Source organism: Myodes glareolus, chromosome 15, assembly GCF_982192425.1.
Source record: "Myodes glareolus chromosome 15, mMyoGla1.1, whole genome shotgun sequence".
In the NCBI taxonomy this organism is placed as follows: domain Eukaryota; kingdom Metazoa; phylum Chordata; class Mammalia; order Rodentia; family Cricetidae; genus Myodes; species Myodes glareolus.
In genome coordinates this window covers 70,802,256-70,820,958 of record NC_142040.1, presented here as the reverse complement: position 1 = coordinate 70,820,958, position 18,703 = coordinate 70,802,256, and the positions used below count along the sequence as shown (strand labels likewise).

The window sequence follows — 18,703 nt, the reverse complement described above, 5'->3', positions numbered from 1 at the left end:
AAGTTCTGAGCTTTATCTGTGTTCTGTGGACCTCTGAGTTGCCTTTTCATCTAATTTTTTTTTATTTTTAAAATGGCGTATATACAAATGAATGTCTGTAAGTGTGTGGGGTGTCTGCTTGTCTGAGCGCAGGCGCACAGAGTCCAGAGGAGGAGGCAGATCCAGGGGAAATGGGTTTAGAGGCAGTTGTGGTATACCTGACGTGGGGGCTGTGAACTGAATTTAGGTCCGCGTAAGAGCAGTAGGTGCTCTCTCTGATCTACTGATCACATCTCCTCTCCAGCCCTTCCCTTTGCATTTTAAATAACTGTAGTGAGAAACAGTTCACATGTTAGTTTACCTGTTTAAAGGAAATGACTCAAATTTTTTTTTCTTGTCCATTTCGTTGTTTTTAAATGTTGTGGTGAATATGTGTAGTGCTCGTCAGTGGCATTAATTACCTTAGCAACGCTATGCAACTGTCACCACTGTTCCCAAAGATCCGTCACCAAAGCAGCCCCATGACCAGGAAGCCATCACCAACTCCCTCCCTACTCGGGGTCTGCTCTCTCTAACCTCCTCTGTCTTTACCGTTTGCTATGCCATGTTTCACACAGACAGAATATAGTAGTTTGGATGAGCAACGTTCCCCACAGGCTCAGGCGCTTGAACATCCGTCACCAGTTGGTGGGACTTTAGGAGGGTCGGTCCTGCTAGAGAAGCACATCACTGTGAGTGGGCTTTGAGGGTTTCTAGGTTCACCCTTGTTATCAGTCAGCCCTCCCAGCTTCCTGGGTGACAAACTGTGATCAGCTGTATGCTCCTGCTGCCCCCCGCCCCGCATGCCTTCCTTCTCATGATAGACTTCCCCTGTGAAATCATAAACCGACAGGAACCCTTACCTCCACAAGTTTCTTTCCATCGCGCTATTTTATCCCAGCAGTGAGAAACAGCTCGTGTACAGCGGGGTCGATGTGCTCTTTTGTGCTTGAAGTACATCACTTGTATAGTATTTTCAAGGTCTGCTCATGTTGTAGCGTTTATTAGGGTTCTCCTCTTTATAGAATGGGACAATCGCCTTCTATGTGCACCTCACGTGTTGCTTATCGGCTGAAGCCTTGGGGGCCTTAGTTATTGTGAGGAAAGCAGCTCTGAACTCAAGGGCACAGGTCCCTCTGCGTTTCCGATTTACCCTCCCTTGGATGTGTACCCAGGGCTGGAATTGCTGAGTTGTATGGCAGCAAACACTCCCTGGGTCTTGGCTGTTTGTTCAAGGGAATGTTCGAGGTCTATCAGTTGTTGCATGCAGCAAGATTTTCTTCTTTTATCCTTAAGCATGTTCTGTAAATTTGTGTATTTTCAGGTTTACCTGTTCCTCCTCCTCTTCCTCTTCTCTTCCTCCATGTAGCCCAAGAAATAGGATAGCAAGCATGAACTGCTGTGCCCGGCTTTGTTAGGTCTCTTAAGGATGAGTGTTGACACTGTGTGCCGTTTGGGCCTGTGAGTTGTGAATCAGGCTCCCACTGTCCTTGTATCTGTCTTAATTTGAGCACAGGCAGTATTTCTCGGGATCGTGTCTGTGAGCACTGCTGTGTCATGAGGTAGGCATGTGTAGGCTCGAAGAGCAACCAGATTTCCAGTGGTGGCCTCCACTCCACACCCCCACCTGCCGGGAGCACGAGCGCTCCACACCCTCGCCAACATTTGGGATTGTCAGTCTTTTTAATTTTAGCCGTTCTGGTGGGTGTGTGGTGCTGTCTCTTTGTGGGTTCCATTTCCATCTCCCTGGTGACTAATGATATTGAGCACCTTCACATTTGGAAAAGGTTATAATTTAAATGCTTTTACATAAGGGAATCACATTAGGAGATGTTAGCGCACACCTGAAAGCACAGGCGTGCCAAAGCCTGGAGTGTCCCATCCCAGTCATCGGCTCTGACAGTTATGAGTCAGACAGACAGGTGTCAGTTTCAGTTACATCTGAAATCACAAATGAGTCGGCAGCTTGGTTTTAAAAAAGAATGCGTGGAGGGACATGTATTTAGAGACTATTTTGAAAATAAAAGAAAATGGAAGGCTGTCTTTCATCTTCTTCATCTCCCGCTGGGTGTGAAGACCATGCTGTGGCTCTCCCTAATGAGGTCATGGGTCACCACCTCAGCCCACACTGTGACCAACTTCACCTGGAGGCATCTGTGCATTTGTGACACGGTCCTGTCCTCCCCGGCTTTGGCCCTGTGAAGAGGCCCTCTTCCTCTAGTGACCTGCACTGTGCCAACCCTTCCCAGGCATAGGACAATTTCCTCCTGCTCTGCCTCACCCACTGTCCCCTGGGCCCGCTCACATTGCATTGTTTGCTTCCCGGGCTCCTTCCCTAGGCCCAGTGTACCCAGAGGAAGGACCTTCTGTGTCCGTCTTCTTGGCTCCTCTTCCTGTTTCCACTCCCTGCCAGGTTCTCACAGGCTACCAGTGCCTGCCTGTTGGTGGTGGATGAAGATTATCCAGGCTCTCCTCCCTGGGGCCTCTTTCTGCGGATATTTGATTAGTTACCTATTCTTAGCAAATGGAACTATGCCTATATATTCTTAAATCTAAAAGACCAAGTAAAAGCCACCATATCCTGCCTTTCTTCATGACCATTGCAGCCCAGCCTGTCACAAGGGGCTCTCATGTGTTCTCAACGAGGTAGTCTGTTGGCAGTATTATGAGGGAGGAATCTGAGGGTGACTGTGGGTACCTAGGCTGGAAATAGGCAAGCGTTTATTAGAACACACCACGAGAATGACTGGACAAGGCAAGAGAGTGGGTGTGCCCCCTCATTCAAAGAAAAAAGAAACCAGTCACAATCAAAGGAGAACAGAAAAGTGAGTTGAACGCTATGCCTGGCATTGCTGAATGAGGGAGAGGTGTGTGGACCCAGGTTCCTGGGCTGTGTGAGCATCTTCACTGCCCTGCCGAGAGCCTCACTCACCCAGTACCCTTACCCTGCATCTTCCTGTCTCATGGCCCACAGCCCATTTGGGAGCTTATTAAAAAGTATAAGTTCTAACTCAGGAGGCTGGTGCTGGGGCCTGAGGTTTGCGTTTCTAACTCCTGGCAACACTGGTGTTACGGATCCAGAGACCTCTCTTGAGTGGTAGGGGTGGGGTAGAGGCTGAACCAATCGGGTTAGGTGTTTGACGGAATCCTCAGTCAGCTTGTCCATTCTCCACCCTTTGCACAGGTTCATATGGTGTCAACTACAGTCTGCTTATTCAGCCCAGGATTTGTGGAAACATAGTCTTCTAAAACATTGTGGGGACTAGGGAAACTGAGAGACTGGTTTAATGTATAAAGGGCTGGCGAGCCTAGCCTCCTGAGTGCCTACATTAGGGTCTCCAGCATTCGCCTCAAATAGCCAGAAGTTCCAAGTGTGGGACAGGCAACAAATGGGTCCCAGGGGTTTACTGACCAGACAGTTTAGCTAACCAGTGAACTCCAGGTTCAGTGAAAAGACCCTGTGCCAAAAGTAAGTTGGAAAGGAACACGTGACATCAGTCTCTAAACTCCACATGTGCATACATGGGTCTTTATGCACTAGAATGCACACACACAATACACACAGACATCTACCGACACACACATAGATAGTCATACACAGACACACACAGCACACACATACAGATACATGCACACAGACATATACCAACACACATAGACAGTCACACACACACAGAGTAGGGTTTTATTTATCACTAAGTAGAACATGTTGATGTCCGAAGCCTGCACTAGATCAGCTGGAAGCAGCTACAGAAGGGGAAAATTGTAATGGTGAAAATAAAATGACGCTGTTCCCCGAGTGGCCCGCGGGTCCTACATGGAGCCACATGGTGGGTGAGAGACCCAGATGGGTAGGCATGCCATGCAGAGGAAGTGGGCATTGATTTAATGGGTTATGGAGGGGATGAAGTGAGACACTCTGGGAACTGGCCCCAGCCATGTACCTTTGCCTCCTCCTAAAGGCTCCATTACCCCCTAAACTGTGCCACCAACTGAGACTTCAGTTTCAAATGTCTGAGACTGTGGGGGGCATTCTCATCTAGCCCACTACAACTAATAAGTAACCTCATTCAGAGCAGTCGAACCGAAATCCTGTTGACTTTCTTCCCATCCCCTACCCTATGCTTTGTTAATAGTTATTTTTTTCAGTTTTTTGATATAAAAGTTTTATGTATTTTTAATTTATTTGGCTGTTTAGTACTTTCCTTTTATTAAAATTCTTCATAGATCTCATTTTAAATGTTTAATGAGATTATACAATAGAAAAATTGTTCTTCAACTCTTTGTCCTGCTTTCCAAAGAAGATCACTGTTTTGGGTGAAGAAACGGCATTGCTCTCTGTCCTCTAGGCATATGGAAAGTCCTGATTGAAGCCCAGAGAAATTCTCCAAGCTGAGAAGTGGAATTAGTTATATGTCTCTAATCACAGTGTATATAACATCTAGTAAATTTTATGATTTTTGACAAGACAACAATGATTATGTATTTCAGTGTGTTAGCTCTTCTTTTCATTGCTAACAAATAGCCCACAGGAAGCGACTTAAGGGAGAAAGAATTTTGGCTCATGGTTCAGGGGAGACCATCCATCTAGGGGGTGAAGGACTGGCAGAGGGACCAGTCAGCGTAGTGGTGGGAGCTGCCTGCTTGCTCACATCTGGGCAGATTAGGAAGCAGAGGAAGGGATTGCTGGCGTTCAACTGGATTTTTCCTTTTTGTTCAGCCTAAAACCCCAGCTCATGGGGTAGTACCACTTACGTTTAGTGTAGACCCTTGCCTCTCAGTTGAACACCTTTGGAAACACCCTCACATACAAGACCAAAGTATATGTCCTTAATGCCCGAGGCCAGCAGTTCTCAACTTGTGGGCTGTGACCCCTTTGGGGACCGAACGACCTTTTCACAGAGGTCACCTAAGACCATCGGAAAACAGACATTCATATTACCATTCATAACAGTGACAAAATGACAGTTATGAAGTAGCAACGGAAATAACTGTATGCTTGGGGTCACCACAACGTGAGGAGCTGTATTAAAGGGTCACAGTATTAGGAAGGTTGGGAGCCACTCCCTTGGGTGTTTCTTAGTCCACTCAAGTGGACAATCAGAGCCAATCATCACAAGCCTGCCTTTAGTCAACCTGACTCCTACCCCAGGGCTCTAAAGTCTCGTATTGATCTCAATGCCATATGCATTTAGTCCATCTCTCAAGTCCCCAGCACCCTAGCCATCCTAACATACTCAAAACTCCAAGTCCAAAGTCACCTCCGAGACTCACAGTAGTCTCTTAGCTGTCAGCTCTTGTAAAAATCAAAACCAAATTAGATACCATTGTGGTTTTGGTGTGAAATGTCTCCATAGGAAGGTTCTCAACCTTCCTAATGCTGCAGCCTTTTAGTACAGTTCCTCATGTTGTGGTGGCCACCAGCCATAAAATTATTTTCATTGCTACTTTGTAACTGTAATGAATCATAATGTAAATATCTGATAATTTCTGGCAGTTTTAGGCAGCCACTGTAAGAGGGTCATTTGAGACCCACGGGTTGAGAACCGGTGCCGTAGGTCCTTTACTTGATGTCATTTGATCTTGAGGCAGAGTATCACGGTGTAGGCCAGTCTATCCTGGAACTCACAGTCTGCCTGCCTCTGTCTCCAGAGTGTCAGGGTTAAAGGCACGCACTGCCATGCCTGGTTTGTAGACCTTTTGGTTTAGCTCACGATCCCCAGCTATGGAACCTTCGAGGTGTAAGCTCATTGCTGGGGGCAGGTTTTGAGGTTTTAGAGCTTGACTCTTCTTGCTGTCTTCTTCCGCTTCCCAGCTGTCTCCTGCCGCCATTGTGGCTTCCCCGCCACAACTGGTTGGATCCCTTCTTCAACTGTAAGGGGGAAAAGGGCATCACCTCTGAAGTTGACTGTCATCAGGTGTTCAGTTACAGTGGAAGGAGCAGTGAGTAACACAGGGTACAGAGGTATGGAGCGAGCATTGCCGTTGCCACAGGGGGTAGGGCAGAAGTTTAGCAAAGACAGAGCTGACTGAAGCAAGACCACCACCGTGCAGCTCCACATTTGTCTATCAGGGCTCATAGCGTCATCGTCTGGGTTCCTTGGACTTGGCTACTAGCCCCATCTCTCAGTGTTTCCCGTGGCACCTGTGGCCTCTCTCTTGAGGCGCTCCACACTGTCTGCAGCTTGTCTCATGAATGTCCCATTTTTCTGGCGTCTTCGGTATGCTGGGGTCTCCATCGTGACTTCAAGACACTCCTAAGAAAGCTGTATTGAGTGTTGTGTGGGTCCGAGAGAAACACTGGATGGGTTTGACTCCCTACCACTTGTTGTACCGCTTGACTCTGTGAATCCCTTGTGTTTGGAGTGCAACTGTATTAAGCCAGTGACTCTGAAGAGCTCCTTCCTCTGTCCTTCCCTAGAAGATGGCCAAAATGCCTGTTCGTGCAGCCTGGGTATCATCCCGGGCTGTCCTCTCATGGCTGTGGCCTGGTGTTCTGCATGGCTTACTTTCTCCACCCTTCATGTGATTTGACTTAAAAAAACAAAACCAAAACTTGGTCCTTATCTTAATCTGTTTCATTCTGGTCCTCGTCTTAGTCTGTTTCATTCTACTGTAACAAACTGATATCCATTGAGTAACATGCAAACAATAGGAGCTTTGACTTTGGGCTTTGGGAAGCCAGTAAATGTTGGTCCAGGAGCCGTGTCCGGCAGAGGCTCTCTTGCTGTGTCATTCTGTGGCAGAATGGAGAGGTTCGAAAGAGCCTGCGTGCTTGAGAAGCAAGAGTTCCGCTTGCTGCCTTCATGTAACCGGCATCAATCCACACTTGAGAGTGTCCCGGTTCACACTGTCACTTTGCACATTTCGTTTCCAACACAGTCAAACCGCATGTGCGGAGTTGTGATTTTGACACAGTGTGAGAGTGGAGAGGAGCAAGACTGTAGTGTGCAGTCAGGGTTGTCCGGGGGCTGGGAGAGCACTCCGACACTGGGCACGCCTGAGTACAGCGTGAGGAGAGCACTCCGACACTGGGCACGCCTGAGTGCAGCGTGACTGGCCAGAGGAGATGAATTTGTTCACAAATCGTGGATGACAACATTGGCTCACCATGTGGGAGAAGGAAAATTAGATCCCTGCAAAGATCACCAGTAGAAAACGAGGCAATAGTGATGAAACCTAAAGATTTGAAAGTAAGCTCTGAACCTTTCCAATGAAATATGAGTATCTTTGTGGTGCTTTAGGACAAAGGAGATACTTTATTTTTGTTTTTTGTTAGGTTCTCATATACCTGGGGCTGGTCTTGAATCCCCAATCCTCCTGCTTCCACTTTCTTAGTATTGGGGTTACAGGCATATATATATGCCATGCCCAAGCAGAAGGGATTTCTGTCTTTAAAAAAATTATTATTTGTGTATGTGTGTGTATGTGTATGCATGTGTGTGTGTGCATATGTGTATGTGTATATGTGTATGTGCGTGTGTATGTGTATGTGCGTGTATGTGTGTGTATGTGTATATGTGTATGTGCGTGTGTATGTGTACGTGCGTGTATGTGTGTGTATGTGTATATGTGTATGTATATATATGTATGTGTGTGTGCATTTACGTATGTGTATGTGTGTGCATATGTGTATGTGCGTATGTGCATATGTGTATGTGTGTGTGTATGTGTACATGCGTGTATGTGTGTGTATGTGTATATGTGTATATATGTATGTATGTGTGCATATACGTATGTGTATGTGTGTATATCTGTATAAGTGGCCCAGCACGCATGTGGAGGTCACAAGAGAACTGAGGAGTCATTTCTCTTCTTCCTCCTGTGTGGGCTCTGGAGCTCAGACTCAGGTTGTCAGGATTTCATGACAAGTACCATTGCCCACTGAGTCATTTCTGCAGCCCAGGAAGGATTTCTCAGATCACAAAAAGCATTACCATATTGGAAAACACTAATAATTTTATTACATTAAGTGGAAAAGTTGACGGCAAAATATAAGGTAAATAGGAAGATTGGAAGCTAGGTCCTTCTCTTCCCTTATATTGATTGCTGTTGAGATGGAAATATTTTGGATATGTTGCGTTAAATAAAGTACACTGTCAGGATAATTGCTTTTGTCAATAGACCATTAGACCATTTTACACAACCTTCCCTGGTGGTACCTGTTCTTTTTCTCTTGGACAGTGCTGACTTTGAATACATAAAGAGCTTAGCCTGGTCAATGAGGAAGAGGAGAAGAAGCCAGTAGGAAATGGACAAAGGGTATAAATAAACCGTTTGTTAGACTGGAAATGCTGATGGCCGATAGACATCAGAGATGTTGAGTCTTAGTTAAAACGGGGGCAGTGCAAACCAGAATCACAAGAACATGGGCGCCAAGACAGGATTTAAACTAGTTGAACATGAATTGATTTTTTATTCTTTGAGAACTTCAGACGTGTTTACAATGTGTATTATCATATCTCTCCCTGCAATTCCACCTTTCTTACTCTACACACCCATGTCCTTTTCGTTTGTGTAATGCACTGAGCTGCCTCGTGCGTGGACATAGGGCCATCTACTGGGGCACAGGCAGCCCACTAAGGCCGGCTTCCCTTAAGAAAACTGGCTCTTCCTCCCCAGAAGTCTTCAGTTATCAGTAGCTCCTCAGCTAGAGGTAGGGCTTCGAGAGCAGCTCCCCGTTCCTTCTGGAGTGTGAACTAGAGTTTTAAACGTGGAGATGCTGGTCTTTTGGACCAGGGCCCAAGAAGACAGGCGATGAAGGTCTTCTTTTTGCGTAGTCACCAAGGCCCTGGGGTAGAAGCCGAGCGTCACTGCTTCCTGTCTCCTGCTATTTCATCCTGAACCCCGTGTTTAGTCATCTCTTTCTTCTCTGGCGGTCTTCATTTCTGACCAAGCATCAGGCTGTCGTCATCCAAGCCTGTTTCCTGCTCTGAGAACTCTCCCTCAGGTGGTGGGTGGAACAGACCCCGCAGTGTTAGCACCGCAGGGACAGCAGTCCCCCAAAAAGGTTGGTCAAAACTCAGGGACCCCCCAGAGACACGTAACCACCTATGGAACTGGATGGAGCATTTGCAGGAGGAGGGTCCTGTTGGGGCGGCAGCTGCAGCTGCTGGCCAGGACTTTTATCAAGGACGCCTGGGCTGTGTGCACAAAGCTGTTAGTCTCTGTTCCGTTAATCCAGGCATGCTGCATGAATGACTCCCAGGAGCAGCAGGACCCAGCGCAGCGAGCCTTCGGCCCACGGCCCTCTATACACTCCTAAGGGAGAAACAGAGGGGCTTTTCAGTAACTGCGAGTTTAATCCTCTAGATCTACGAGTTGTTTTCAGGGGTGCTTTTGCCGATGCAAAAAGGCCAGAAGCGTATGGCAAAGAATCTTCTTTTACTTTGAAGAAACACACACATGCACGCACGCACGCACGCACACTTAGTACATAAAGAGGAAGTTACAGTGTGTTCAGTACATCGTATTTCTAAGTCAGGAAACTGTCAAATACTAGAGCAGTGCTTCTAACCAGAGATGTTTGGGGTGAGTTCGGGTCAGGTGCTCCCAGGTGGTGCGGAGAACATCCTGGCTCATTCGTGCAAGTGTGAGCTAACAGTTGAGGAAGAAGAATGGAGAAGTTGGTACAGTGACCGGGCTGGCAGGAAAACTGCCATCTCCCACAGCTTGCTCATCTAGGCCTCCTGCAGCGCTCTGTGCTTTCTCTTTAAAAGTAAAGAACTGAAAAAAAATTAATTTATGTATGGATGACCTATTTCAAAAACCATATCAGCCAGAGAGTTATCAGGCAAGTTCTATGGAGTTGATTATCTTGTCCTATGGATATCAATAACTCCAATATTCCTTAGAGCTTGAAACGGTCTAGTATTCTTTTGACAGGGCAATTTATTATGATAATGGGAAAGATACCTTAAGAAAAATCATTCTTTTTCTGTAGTTTTGAATCAGTTTGGCCCTGGGGCTCAAGTTGGATTTGTGTTTGAGATCTTGCTGCTTCTGCCCCCTGAATGCTGAGATGCAGCAATATGCCACCATGTCCAACTCATAAGTGACATTTTGATTGACAATCTGGTTGTCACAGTGCCAGGCCACCGTGGGATTGCTCTGAACTTCAGCTTGACAACCTCCATGCAGCGGAACATGCATTGGCTGGGCTGAAAGAGCTATAATCATCAACTCTGGCTCCTGAGAGCCCATATTAGGAGACTAGTAATCTGGGTGTCAGAGACGGTAACCCCATGTCTTGGCTATTAGACGTGTGTTGGTCAGCTGAGGTTGCTGTAACAAAACACTGTGGACTGAGACTTATGAACAATGGAAGTTTCTTTCCTTTGCAGTTTTGTTGGCTGTGGAGGCCAGAGGTCAGGGTTTTGGGGGGCTCTGTTCTGGTGTGGGCCTCTTCTGGCCTCAGATGGCTACCTTGTTTATATGTCCTTGAATGCTGGGAAAGGATCCAGAGAGTTGTCTGAGGTCCCACTAATCCCATTCATAGTGCCATCCTCATGATAGGTCTGCCTTCTAATGCCATCCCATGGTGGGCTAGGAGTCCACAGGTGACTGGAAAGAAGACACAAGCCATCTGTCTATGTGGATAGAGAGGTATCTCCTTGCATTGGATCTCGGGTTTGTACTTTCTTGAGTTATCTACCCAATACATTTCTCAAAAGTGTGTGTGTGTGTGTGTATGTATGTAAGATGTCATGCTTGGATAGTTCTCTTACATGTTTTCAAAGGGCTGCATGGAATCCCCACTCCCCTAGTCTACGTCTGACTTGATCTACAGATGACGCTAACTAAGCCTTGGTTTTGTAATTCCTCCGACACGTGAGAGAATATTGCTGAGCTACAAAATTGGAGTCCTTGTCTCGGTCACCACGAATAGCACTGCATGACATGGCTGTGCAGAGATTTTTGCCAAGTGCTGACCTTGAGTCCCTGGGGCATGTGCTCAGGAGAGGTCTAACTGAGTCGGTTGGCATCTCTGTCTTCAGATTTTGTGAGGAGCTTTTGCACCAATTTCCACAGTGACTTCAGCAGTTTGCACTCCTCTGACAATGTTGAAGGTTCTCACTGTTATGTATTCTTTTTTTGTTTTTGTTTTTGAGACATTGTTCTTCTATATAATCCTGATTGTCCTGGGACTAGCTCTTCCTCTCAGATGCCGTGTGCTGTGGTCTGCACAGCTGCCTTTTAAAATACCTGCTCTCCCCAGAGCCTCCTCCTGGCTTGACGGTGGACACCCAGTTGTTTAGGATGAGATTTGGCGTCATTTTGGTTCTGTGTCCTCTCCCACACCCTGAGTCCATCCTAACAGCAAATCTGTCTTCACGATAGAGAATCCATACATATCTCCAGCTTGGGCCACTGTCACCTGCTCAGCTTCTATGGTACATGCTTCTCTGGTCTCCTGGGGCCAATTTCTGCCCAGCACTCAGAATTTTGTAGAAGATTGATCACCGACTGTCTAAAGCGCTGCAGGGCTCCTGGCCGCCCTGAGGGCTTGGGTACCCCTCCCTCAGTTCATGCTGCCCCAGCCTCTGGGCCACCTGGGAATGCTCTGAGGACCTGCCCAGGTCTGGCTTTGCTCCTGCTGGTTTTCTGACCGAGTTGCTCCCTATCCTTGTTCCAGGGGCCTGTGTTCCCTTGCCTCCTTCAAAACTGTTTCTAGACACTCCCTGTGAGTCTGCTGCACCGCTAGATCCTGCCATGCACCCACATTCCATCTTGTTCCACATGGCCGTCTAACACACATGAAGCCAGTAGTGTGTGTGCTTTCTTTCCCATCAGAGGGAAACACTCCTGAGGGCAGAGATCTAGCCCTTCATTGATGTCTCTACACCTTGTGCCTCATGGTGATGGTCTCTGCTCATTTGCGGTTAAGTCAGTGCTTGACCCAAAAGTTGAAAACGCTGAGACCTGGGGACTTGAGGTCTTTACTGCCTCTTCTCCAGCTTCCAGGAGGACAGCTCTTCCCCTCAGGGTCCCCAGAGCTCACTGATGATGATGCCCGGGCTGTGTGCCTCTGACCCATGTCCCTTCTTCCTTTCTAGACTGGCCTTATTGTTGCGTGCTACCACGGCTTCGTGGATACTGTGGTGGCCTTAGCGGAGTGCCCTCACGTCGACGTCAACTGGCAGGACAGCGAAGGGAACACAGCCCTCATCACAGCTGCACAGGCAGGTAAGAGCCGGCCTTCATCTCCCCGGGGGCTGCTGCTGGGCAGCGTGGGCGCCCGTGGCTCCTGAAAGATGGAAACGGATCTGCTGGCAGCAGGCGCCAGGAGGGGGCACCCATTCTCCCCACTCCTGGAATAGCGTGTTTACCCACTCAGGCGGGATTCAGAACGGAGCTTCCCCCGGCCAGCGTCTTCACCACAGAGCTGCCTCCGGAAGGCAGGCTTGCCTGCCACTCAGAGCACTGACACCCTCTCCAAGACAGGGTGGCTTGGCACCCGCGGGCAGGAGTCGCGGTCACGCGCTTTACTGACAGTTATGTAATTGGGTACACTGAGAAGGTGACCTTACGTTTCACCTATAAAGAAACACCAGGGACAGCCCTCCGAGCTTCAGAGAATTCAGGTACCAGAGTGAGATGAGATTAGAGCCGTGTGAATGTGGTTCCAAGTACGTGTCACGGTCGTCTCCGCCATGACCTAATGCACTGCGGCCCCCGTGCGTGGGTTTGCTTGCACGGCATTCAGGAGGCGGGGATGTCGCTCAGTTGGGAGCGTGCTTGCCTAGCAGGCTGAATGCCCTGCGTTGGATCCCTGCGTTGGATCCCCAGCGCTGCCCAAGCCAGAGCTCAGCTGTGCTTATCTGTGATGTCAGCACTCAGGAGGTGGGGCCGTGGGGGCTGAAGCTTAGGATCATAAGGTCATCCTTGGCTGTATTTGGAGTAGAGACCAGCTTGGACTATGTGAGGCCCTGTTTCCAAATAGCTAAATAAGAAAATAAACAAATAAAAAATTATAAAAATTATACATACATAGATACATACATATATGTGTATTATATATATTGCATTCAATCACTTTAACATAAATGCTTACACTGTCTCAAACAGTTGTGTAACTGATCTTTCCCTACATTTTTAGCTTCTATAGATCATAGTCAGCCCTTTGTATTTTGAGATTTCCTGTCTGCCGATTTAACATGGATAGACAACACATTGTTTCAACTGGATCCAGAGCAGGAGCTATAGATAGCTCAGTGATAACGCGCTTGCTAACCAAGTATGAGGCCCTGGGTTTGGTCCTGAATGAAACAAACAGCGGTAATAACAAAACCTACGCAAATAAAAATAGTATGTCAGCACTAAACACGTACAGACGGCTTTCCTAAAAACAGTGTAAGGCATATTTATGTCACATTTATGCTGCATTCGTTATTGTAGGTAATGTGGGGATGTTTCAAGCACACAAGAGGATTGTGTAGGTTATATGCCAGTACAACGCTCTTTTTAAAAGATGTAAAAATTATTTTACTTTGTGTGCATTGTGCCTGCTTGTCTGTGTGCCACAGTCATGCAGTACCACTGGGGGCCAGAAGAGGGCGGTAGATCCCTTGGGACTGGAATCACTGTTGGTCATGAGCCACCAACAAGGCTTTGTCCTCTGGAAGAGCAGTAAGTGCTCAAAACCCGGGAGCCATCTCTCCAGCCTCTACTACATCATTTTCTATAAGACACTTGAGAACCTGAGGGCTTTGGTGTCCGCAAGGGTCCTGGATCCTGTGATCACAGGTAGCAAGAATGACCATCTGTTTCATCAGTCAGGTTCTTAGCGGCAAGTAACACAGCTGCCTGTGGGGAAGCCAGGAAGAAGAGGCCTCTGCGTTCTGAAGGGGTGTGGGGCAGCTTGGGTGATGTCTTAGGGTTACCACTGCTGTGCTGAAACACCATGGCCAAAGCAACTTGGGGAGACAAGGGTTTATTTGGCCTATACTTCGAGGTGACTGTTCATCACAGAAGGAAGTCAGGACAGGAACTCAAACAGGGTAGGAACCTGGAGGCAGGAGCTGATGCAGAGGCCATGGAGGGGAGCTTGCTTGCAGCCTGATCCCATGGAGGCCTTATCTCAGTGGAGGCTCCCTCCTCTCAGATGGCTCTAACTTGTGCCAAGTTGGCATAATCCTAGGTGGCAAGGTGGGAACTGGATTCAAGGCTCTGAAGCTGGAAAAAGTGCCCCAAGTGTGGCGATGCTGGCAGAAGCGTCTGCTGCTGCCCTGAAGAGAAGGGACCTCTGCTGCCCCTTCTTGCTCCCTAGACTCCATGTTGAGTCCACTCTGGGTGGAGGACATCAGGTGACACAAGGGAGACCAGAGACACTGGCACTGGGCTATCCCTTCTGTCTCAGCGGCGCTGGGCTATCTCAAGTCTCTTAGTGGGAGGTAGTCTGTGCACTCCATTGGCCAGTCCAGATGCACACGGTGGAGGGCATCCCGACATCACCAGGGCCAGGGACCGTGCCAGACATTCCTTTTCCCTCTCCCAGTTCTAGAGTGGGAACTTCATCTCTGTGGTATGGTCCCGGGTTTTGCAAGACTGCAGCTCAGCCACCAGCAGCAGGTGTGCGAGAGCGCCCTCTCCTGGTGTAATTTCCGCTGCTGTGATGAAATACCCGACAAAAGACAGCTCAGGAGAGAGATGCTTTGTTTTAGTTCACAGTTCCAGGTTACAGTCCACCTTAGCAAGGAAGGCAAGGCCACAGGAACTGACAACAGTCAATCATAGCCCCAGGCAAGAGCGGGAAGGACAGATGCCTGTCTGCGCATGTGCATGCATGCATGAATGCATGCATGCTGTTCAATTCAGTTTATCTACTTTTCTACAGTCTAGGACCCACAGGCAGGGTTTGGTGTCACCCACAGTGGACTGGGTCTTCCTATATCAATGAACATAATTAATTATGTTAACTAGTCATCCCCACGAGACACGCCCACAGGCTAGCCTGACCCAGACATTCCCCTGAGATTTTCTCCCCAGGGGTTATAGATTGTGTCAAGTTGGCAAATGAAAATAGTCACAGAAGTGATAGAGGTTCAGTAATCACACCCATCGTACAGGATATCCTGTGACCTTGTGTCAGGGATCAGGGACTCAGAAGTGAGAGGCCACCCTGCCTTGAGTCATGCTCCAGCTCACGGGACAGAGAAGTAGACACAGAGCCTAGCTCAGTCTGTGTTTCGAGGACGGGGGTGTGTGGAGCTGGCACATTTCATCTGGGGTCAGAGTCAGGGCTCAGAACCCCTGGTTGTAGACCATAGCTAAGATGTTTCAAGCCTGGGGCTGAAATGGAGGTGCAGGAATGTGTCTCGGGAGGGGATCAGGGATGGTGTGGGGAGTGTGGTTTGGAGAGTCAATATCTAGAAGACAGAGTCCTGAGAGGAAGGTAGGGGCTGAGTCACTCAGTGTCCAATGATGCAGTCTGGAGAGTGTGCAGAGAGAGGTGGGAGGGGTGGCGGAAGGGGAACTGTGTGCCCGGAGCAGAGCTGGTAGGTGTCTGGCTTTCAGGTGTCTGTCCAGGCAAGCACTGACTGTGAAAAGTGGAAATGTGAGAAGCAGGAGTCAGAGAAGCATCGGTTCTGTTCGAAACGCTGGGATAATCAACCAGGAGATCCCAGTGGCCGGTGAAGGGCTGGGTACCAGAGACACGCATGGTGTCGGCACCAGAGACACACATGGGGTCAGCACCAGAGACACACATGGGGTTGATGGAGGTTAAGGATAGCGAGGGCCATGGCTTGGGTGAGACCATCAACAGTGGGAGAATGTGAAAAGGAGATCTCTTTTCTGATTGATTTGCATGTTAGTGTTTAATGCCTGGGAGATGCTTTCTGAGTTCTTGCCCTTTGGAAATGCTTCCAGTTTGTGTAAGCATATGAGCAACAACGTGACTGCCCTCTCTCCTGGCTTCCCCCTCCCTTTCTCCTCCCAGCTTTCCTCCCCTTTCTTCCCTCCCAGGAGGTGGGGGGAGTAGTTGGAGTCCCACCTGCTTTTTGTAGTTTGTTAATACTGGAAAATGTCATCCATCCTTCATGCTTGATATGGAAACAAAGATGCAGTTCCCAGCACCCACATGGTATCTTATAGTGGTCCTTAACTACAAATCTAGGAGCTCTGGTGCCCTCTTTTGGCCTCAGCGGGTACTGGGCATGCATGCAGTGCACATATATACAGGCATACATACATACAGACAGACAGACAGACAGACAAAACAGTAATACAGACAGACAGACAAAACAATCATACCCATATAATAAAAAATGATAAATTTTTGAAACAATCCACCAAATGTACTGTGGCACACCTCAGCTCCCCTGTCTGCTCATTTGGCCTCCTCTTGGGTGTGTGTTTACTTCAGCAGACAGTTTCCAGCTGCTTCTGGAATCCCCATCTGCCTGCTTTGTTCTGGCCCTCTGACATTTGCTCTCACCTGTGGAGTGGAATCACCCACCCCATCTTCAACCCAAAAGCCCTCCCTCCGTGCTGGGAAATGCCCCCACAGTACCTGCATTGCTTTGTTTACGCTGGTTCCCACAGCTTTGATTAGCACTCCTGGGCTGGCAGTTAGCTTACTGTAAGAAACCCAGATGCGTTGGAAGAAAGGCACCAATGACCTGGTGGCCATGGCGATTTTGCCGGTTTGCTTGTGTTTGCTGACTGCACACATCAGTTACTCCTCTCCCTGCTGGCAGAGGAAGCAGCTTCAGGAAGGGGGGATTTATTATGAGCCTGCAGTTCGAAGGTGCAGTCTGTCACGAGGGGTGAGGGGGTGGGGACACAGGGTTGAGAGCAGCTTCAGCTATGATGGCAGGGACTTAGGTCACTGGTCACATTGCTACCACAGACAGGAAGTACACAGCTGACGGTCAGCCCACTTTTTATTTTTTATTCAGCCAGGGTCTCTACCTAATAGAATGGTGCTATCCACATTCGGGGTGCCCCCCTTACACCTGTTAAAACTCTCTGGGAGCATCCTGACAGCATAGCTGGGGTGTGTCTGCTTAGGTGATTCCAAAATTAGTCAAGTTGACAACAGAGATTAGCTCTCATCCCATCTGAGAGTCAGTTGCCCCTATACACACACACACACACACACACACACACACACACACACACACACATCTCCCAAGACAGATCTAACAGCATATCACTGCTACACCCAAGTAACATAAACATGGACACAGTTGGATTGTGTACCCCCAAACTGAGATTAAAATGTCCCCATCACCTCCCACACATTCTTATAGGCAAGGGCTCTACAAGAACTATATCCGTAATAGTTTTGTGATGTTTAAACCACAGCGACATCAGTACCACACCCCTTCTGCTTGTCGTCCTGAAGGACAGCTATGGTCTCTAGCCACTGGCTGTCCGACTTTCTGGGCTGCACGCCCTCAGATCCTGGGGACACCGCTGAGGTTCTGCTGCACAGCCTGCTTTGTTTTGGGTCCCAGTGTCTTCCTGTCAACCAGAGGATTGCTTCTCCTCTTCTGTAGGGCCATGCTTGTCCTCTATTGGCTTAATTTCCAGATGATCTGGGTCCTGAGAAGGGGGTTATGCAGCTGTGCTCTGGGCCTGGGGTTGGGGGATCTGGTGGGACTCACTCAGTGGTCTGGGTGTTCATTCTCTTTCCTGCTCAGCTCCCCTCCCCCTTTCCTTTCTATGATGTGGGGTCTGTGAGGACTGAGGTGGGTAGAGCCCACACTTTGCCTGGGGTGGTTGGTATCTGCTGGCCCAGGAGGATACTTGTGGGTGGGCTGGAGTGGCCACCATGTACCTGAGGGTCTGGGCTGTGGGAGGCATGGTCACATCCACTGACCTTAACTGGGTTGGAGGGTGTTGAAGCGGACTGTGGGAGGTTCTCTCCTCAAGGCTTCGGTGATCTTGTGTGTTGTTTATGTGGGTAAGTGTGAAAGAAGCACAAGCAGTCAAGGGGCGAGTGGGAATAAAGAGGACTCCTACCCCTGCTGCCCAGTTCACAGAAGGAGTGTCCGGCCTTCTGACATTGCAACATGAAGCCATTGTCTACAGAGTTCACGTTCACACTTGAGACTGGATGTCTGCAAGGGGAGCAGAAGAAACAAAACAAAACAAACAAACAAAAAAACTATACTGAAATGGCCACTCCATGATTAAGGGGTAAGGTTTTTATTGTAGACAAGGGAGAGGGTAGAAGTGTCTGGGCAGTTTGCCGTGGCTACATTTCAGGGACCGAGAGAGGAGCAGACTGGCATTTGCCAGAGAACAGAGAGGATAGTGCACAGGTTGGGAGGGGTCCTGCCAGTCTGCAGGGTTAAGCTGCAGTGGGAGGAGGGCCTGCTAGCTGGAAGAGCCTGGGAACTGTGCCCTTAGGTCTGCTGGAGTCCTGTTAGAGTTAATAGATCCCTGTCTGGAGGCCGGGGGCACAGGAGCATAAGAAAGTAGCAGCTTTTTCTGGCAAACAGAAACCCACTTTATAAGGTTCTCGAGGCGTGCTGGGTGCTTATCTGCTCAGAGTCCAGCCCGAGCTGAGCCCCAGTTGTCTCAGGGGACTGGGACCTGACACTGACCAATTTAGTTACAAAATCCCCAAACCAACCAACCAACCAAATACAAAATGCATAACAATAGAACTGTCACAATGTTTCCGTAAGCCTACAGTTTGGTGTTGGGCTGTGTCAGCAGCTCTTCTTGACCA

The 18,703-nt window shown here is 48.5% G+C and overlaps 1 protein-coding gene across 2 annotated transcripts in view; it reads left to right on the top strand.

The window, feature by feature from the left end:
• Ankrd33b (ankyrin repeat domain 33B) overlaps positions 1-18,703 on the top strand; it is a 75,612-nt gene that overhangs the window by 30,998 nt on the left and 25,911 nt on the right. For both annotated transcript variants that reach the window (XM_048457001.3, XM_085676583.2), the window contains exon 2: positions 12,075-12,204. In XM_048457001.3, coding sequence (XP_048312958.2) covers positions 12,075-12,204 — 130 coding nt within the window. The remainder of the gene's footprint in view (positions 1-12,074; positions 12,205-18,703) is intronic.